Here is a 6000-nt window from a genome sequence, read left to right as displayed (position 1 = left end):
GTTCTGGTTCTGGTTCTGCCAGAGGTTTCTTCGGTGCAAGTTTGGTGCAATCTGTTGGTTTCCTTAGCTGGGAAATTGTTTTTGAATTGGCCTCTATATGAATAAATTGGATTCTTTTGCAAATAATTATGATTACAATGAATTGAATTCCAATTGGCTTGAATTGGACTTTATTATTTAAGTGCCTTGAGATGACATTTGTTGTATTTGGCGCTATATAAATAAAACTGAATTGAATCGATAGTTTGAAACATCACGCGACCATCAGAAATATCAATAGAATTCTAATATTTATTTTAGTTACAGAATATCATTGTGAAATAAATAATGAGTGAACTAAACCTTCATACATAAACCTTTCTTACATGCATCATTCAGTCAGTATAAAACCCCACACGTGATAAAGCTACATTCAGTAACAAGTGCTGAAATACATACGAGGAGATGCAGTGTATCATATTCTATGGTAACAAACTTTTAATACAAATAAGCTGAAATAAGCAAACCACAAATATTAACTGAAGTGGTTCGCGTGTAGCAGTAGACGCCGCGTCACCTAAAGTAATCTAACTCAACATGTGCAAGATGAATGTGCTCAGCAGTAAACAGCAGTCAGAGGTGAGCCGGTGAACTTGGTGCAGAATTTAGCAGCTAAAGAAACGAATATCTGACACCAAACTAGAGCTAAAAGGAGCAGAAACTTTTGGAAGGTGCAGTCGTGAGACATGCACACCGCCCCAAATAAGTGCTAAGGTTGCTATACGGCTGCTAAATATGTAAATACTGTTTGATAACATACGGAACTGGAAAGGGTCGAAAACTAAAGCTAACGAAGAAGTTCGGATGCTCGGGTTACGAAATTGAGCCGACAGAAAGGTTCTGTTCTCTGGCCAAAGGAAAAAAAAGGTTTCGACTTTATTCATTTTTATAAAAGCTGGTCTGAAAACAGCCAAGTGGTCCGTCTGTTCCTGGAACTGAGGACCTTTCACGTGGCTGCAGCTTTCTGTCGACGGGGCACCGGGGCGATTATTAACAATTATTCACCAGGACAAATTTCTTCTGGTCAGCTTAAATCTTTCAGATTTATTGGGTCTAGTGCAGGAACAATAAATAGAACATTTTCCCCCTAAGTTCGGACGTTGTAGTTCTTCAGAGTGGGCTGGCAGAGGCTGAAGTGGGCCGGCTCGTTGGGCTGGTTGGGCTCTGTGTGCTCATCCTTCGGCGCGACGACGAAACTTTGTTTTTCCTTGAAGCTGAAGGCTGCGTTTTCTTCCTGTAAGATTTCCTCTTTGGACTGTTGGGAGCTCCCATGTGCTCTAAGAGTCTCTTCTCAAATACTGTTTGGAACTGCAAGACAAACGGAAGCAAACGGAGTTGAGTTGGCGTAAAAGTGAAGAGGCAGACATAAAAACAAGGCATTTCAGTGCGCCCGGGTCGTACCATTTCTTGTTTTGTGGTGGTGTACGGTGCTGTGGTGGTGGCTGGAGTGGTGGTGGCTGGAGAAGCGGTGGTGCGCTCCGGGCTCTGGGCTTTGGCACAGTACATCTCCAGGTGCTGAAGGTCACAGCCGGAGGATTTGCAGCACAGATCCACTATCCCCTTTCCTCTGGAACGCGCGCCGTATCTCGTTGGTCTTCCTTCAAATAAAAACATGAAACTGATTAAGCTCGATTGTGCTCAAGAGGCCCAAAACAAATATGTTTGTCCCTTCTCTCAAAGCGCTGAGTCAGCGAGGAAAACTGGTGCCGAAGTAGTACCAACTTATGGGTTGTGTTCAAAACAGCATACTACATACTGATCAATCAGACAGTATGCAGAGCATTTACCCACAATGCATTTCGCTCCTGCCCGAGCCGAAATCAGCCGGCCTGAAGCTGATTTCGCTTAAGCTCTGGCTGTGTTCAAAACCGCCTACTACTCCTACTAACTTTAACTTTTTTTAAGTTCCCGGATGCATGCTAGATTCGCCGAAATGTTGGGTATGCATCATGAGGTTACTACTCATACTTAAACTACCCAAGATGCAACGTAACGTGACGTCGCCGATCGTCATTTCCTGTCAAAACGGCAGTTTCAAGCTAGCTACAACGAGGGTAGGTTCACTTCCTGTTTTCAAAACAAAAGCACCAATTGTATCGTAATGGCTTTCCCTATGATAAAAGGCAACGGGTATTTTATTTTGTGAAAATAACCGGTTTTTAAACATTTTCAGGCGAGAAAGTAGTCGTTTATACAAGATCGCGAATACAAGCGGCCGAAATGAGTTTCCTCCGCAGGGTGTCTGGGCTCTCCCTTAGAGATAGGGTGAGAAGCTCAGTCATCTGGGAGGGGCTCAGAGTAGAACCGCTGCTCCTCTGCATCGAGAAGAAGTCAGATGAGGTGGCTCGGGCATCTGGTTAGGATGCCTCCTGGACGCCTCCCTGGTGAGGTGTTCCGGGCCCGTCCCACTGGGAGGAGGCCCCGGGGAAGACCCAGGACACGTTGGAGAGACTATGTTTCTCGGCTGGCCTGGGAACGCCTCGGGGTCCCCCCAGAAGAGCTGGAGGAAGTGGCCGGGGACAGGGACGTCTGGGTCTCTTTGCTCAAGCTGCTGCCCCCGCGACCCGATCCCCGGACCAGCGGAAGATGATGGATGGATGGATGGAAAGTAGTCGTTTAGATCCCCAACGTGTTGAAAATCTGACAAAATACTGGCTATTTACAGTTTTGTTCCCACGAATTCGGCGCTACTAAAGCTAGCCGCAGTGAGCAACGCACTTCCTGTTATTTTCACAAAATAAAATACCCGTTGCCTTTTATCATAGGGAAAGCCATTACGATACAATTGGTGCTTTTGTTTTGAAAACAGGAAGTGAACCTACCCTCGTTGTAGCTAGCTTGAAACTGCCGTTTTGACAGGAAATGACGATCGGCGACGTCACGTTACGTTGCATCTTGGGTAGTTTGAGTATGAGTAGTAACCTCATCATGCATACCCAACATTTCAGAGAATCTAGTATGCATCCGGGAAAAAAGTAAGTATGAGTAGTAGGAGTAGTAGGAGAAGTATGCGGTTACGAACATGGCCCTGGATAAATGTTGGGTAATGGAACTAAAATATGTATGTGTGCATAACTTCCAAGAACAGAATAAAAGACAACATGAAAATGAAGGAGAAGAAGCCAAATGGTGGACATTTCCCTTCTGTTTAGCATTTTTAGCTAATTTAAAACTGTACTTTTTGTCTTAAGCTCTCATGACTTTAAAACGACTCTGTCGATCGGACTCTGTCAGATATAATTGACTTTAAACTGCCCATGGACCCTGCTCTACACTTTCTGGATGATGACTCAGAAAATTTTTGGCTGGCCGGTCTGACTGCAGGCCAAGAAAATGATTGTACAGGTTTGGCTACCTCCCCACAGTTTATCGCTGGAACACTGGCTGCATATAATTCTGTACATTCTTTATCTTGAACTTTCTTCTGCAAGAACAAATGGTGCCAAACCAAGGACGATGCAAACTCGGTCCAATGGAATTACCAGAGTTAAAGACTTGTTACTGAAAAAAATCTAACGAAATTGTCTGTGTAACTGTTTGTGAACTGTTGTAGGTGTTATTTGACTCCCATTTAGAGGGGTGGGGGGAGGGAGGGTAAGTTCAATAGCTGTGCTCTTGTCTGAATTGTATTTGAAAATCAATAAAAAATGACTGTCGATGAGATCCAACCTGAAAGGAGAAGCTCGCTCGTTCCATTTCACCCGTTTCTAGCAGCTTGTGTAAAATGTCTGCAGCTTTCCCCCCTCAGAGCGGTCAGGATTCGGCTGTCTGACCTTTCTGAGGCGATGCTCAGCGGATTCAAAGCAGGACAATCCCCAGCTGCTCATGGAGTTTTCCTCAAGCTGAACGAGGTTAAAGACAAGATGCTTCTCAGAGTCTGAGGCGCCGCGCTGAACAGCGTTCACAGTCGCAGGATTTACAACCAACGGAATCAACAAACATCGTCAGAAAAAAAAACAATTAAACAAAAACAAACATCGTCAGGTGTTTTAAAGGGACGTAGATCGTACTCTTTGACAACCGCCACCGCCTCACAACACAAAAAGACGTACCGTTTTTTCTCCTTGAAGCACAAACACGTATTCTACTTCCAATCTTTCTTGAAACAGAAAAATTGATCCAGATGAAAGGGCATCTGCATCAATTTTTTTCTTCCTGGACATTTTGGGATCATTATTTGTATTTCTCAATTCCACTTGTTGGGAAAAATCGCATCGATTTGGAAACATTGCAGTCTAGTGGCGGGGAGCCTTTTAAGCTCTTACGGGCCACATAAAATGACGTGGCGTGGAGTTTGACACATATGCTCTAAGACAGAGATACCATCCCTCCCCCCTCCCTCCCTCATCATCTGCCTTGAAGACATCCGGCGCTGGATGAGCAGGAACATCCTAAAACTAAACAGCAACAAAACCGAGGCCCTGCTCATCGGCTCCAAATCCATCCTCACCAAATCACATCACAACCCAGTTCCACCCATCATCATCAACGGATTTCCTGTTCCCTTTTCACCCCAAGTCAAGAGCCTCGGCGTTATTCTGGACAGCAGCCTTTCATTTGCACCCCACAGAGGGGCGCCGCTAGGGATTTTGGGCCCCATGAAAATCATTTTTACTGGGCCTCCAAACAGGAGGTCGGTGAAAATTTGTGATGCTATTTTACATAAAACTATGCATTTTAATGGTATTTCTGACTATCGTTCCCATATTTGTGAAAAAAGAAACACATGACAGTTGAGGTAGGTAACACTGAGCACCAGGAATCCAATGGAATTCATTTATTTGCTGCAACACTGATACTTAGGCTACCTGAAAAATACAAAAAATAAACGTAATGTTTCCAAAACAAATAAAGTTATTGTTACCAGTAAATTGTAAATATTCACTACAAAAATCTTCTCCTCACCTATAAAGACTCCCTCCCGCACCCTCCGCTCAGCCTCTGCTGGACTGCTAACCATCCCCACGTCCCGCCTCAGCACCATGGGTGACCGAGCCTCCAGCTGCTCAGCACCCAGGCTCTGGAACTCCCTCCCCCCACTCATAAGACAGTCAGACTCCATCACATCATTCAAATCCCAACTTAAAACTCACCTATTCAAACTGGCATTCTCCCTATAACTGGACTCTGTGCACTTCTGTTTTATGTTGTCTCATGTTTTTATGCTTTTTCTATGCTCTTAATTCTAATGTAAGGTGACCTTGGGTGACCTGAAAGGCGCCTCCAAATAAAATGTATTATTATTATTATTATTATTACTCATTGTGCGGCTCCTCAAGCTTTAATTGGCGGCTCACACTCGCATAGTAGCTTATAACAATATGGTAACAATAACAATACATTTTTTCAAATAACACACAGCGAATACTGCACAGTATTAAGTATTTTTATTAAGTTTGTGTTTTTGTAGTATTAAGTATTTTTTATTAAGTATTAATTAAGGCTTAATGGTTTTTCCTAAAGGGGGCTCTGTTAAACCTGGCAACGCAGCCCGCTTAAACCACCATCACACTTGACCACAGTGCACGCTAGCTCCTTTAGCCAGCGCGAGATGCAGGCACAATGGATCGGTTTTTAATTAAAAAAGGGCAAAAAGCAGCACAAAAACCCATGCTCATCCTGAATGTCTCACTATGATTACAACAACAAACTACAAATACAACATGAAGAAAGTCGAGGACATGCACGCCAGCTTCTGCTCATCCCAGTATTAAGGTAAATGTGGTCTTAGTTGAACATGTATTGGCTGTGTTGTTTCTTTTTTATATGTAGAAACGCATATTTGCAAAAGGGGACTTTAGTATGTTGTCGTAAAAGTGGCTCTTCCCTTGATTTTGCTGCCAATGTGGCTCCTGTGAAAACAATAGTGAGTATCAGTGTTCTAAGAGATACTCCCAGCTGCAGCCCCCCCACCCCCACTCTGCACCTTTCTTTGCTATTAGTGAGAAATCGGAGCTGCCC

General features: G+C 43.9%; 1 protein-coding gene across 2 annotated transcripts in view; it reads right to left on the bottom strand.

The window, feature by feature from the left end:
• Positions 1-313: 313 nt before the first annotated feature.
• igf3 (insulin-like growth factor 3) overlaps positions 314-6000 on the bottom strand; it is a 22244-nt gene continuing 16557 nt past the window's right edge. For both annotated transcript variants that reach the window (XM_075475998.1, XM_075475997.1), the window contains exons 3-4: positions 1441-1637; positions 314-1347 (exon numbers count right to left, since the gene is read on the bottom strand). In XM_075475998.1, coding sequence (XP_075332113.1) covers positions 1150-1347; positions 1441-1637 — 395 coding nt within the window. In that variant the 3' untranslated portion in view covers positions 314-1149. The remainder of the gene's footprint in view (positions 1348-1440; positions 1638-6000) is intronic.

This window comes from Odontesthes bonariensis, chromosome 10 (genome assembly GCF_027942865.1).
Source record: "Odontesthes bonariensis isolate fOdoBon6 chromosome 10, fOdoBon6.hap1, whole genome shotgun sequence".
Lineage (NCBI taxonomy): Eukaryota > Metazoa > Chordata > Actinopteri > Atheriniformes > Atherinopsidae > Odontesthes > Odontesthes bonariensis.
Note: the sequence above shows the minus strand (reverse complement) of the source record. Positions and strands in the feature narration are given on the sequence as shown.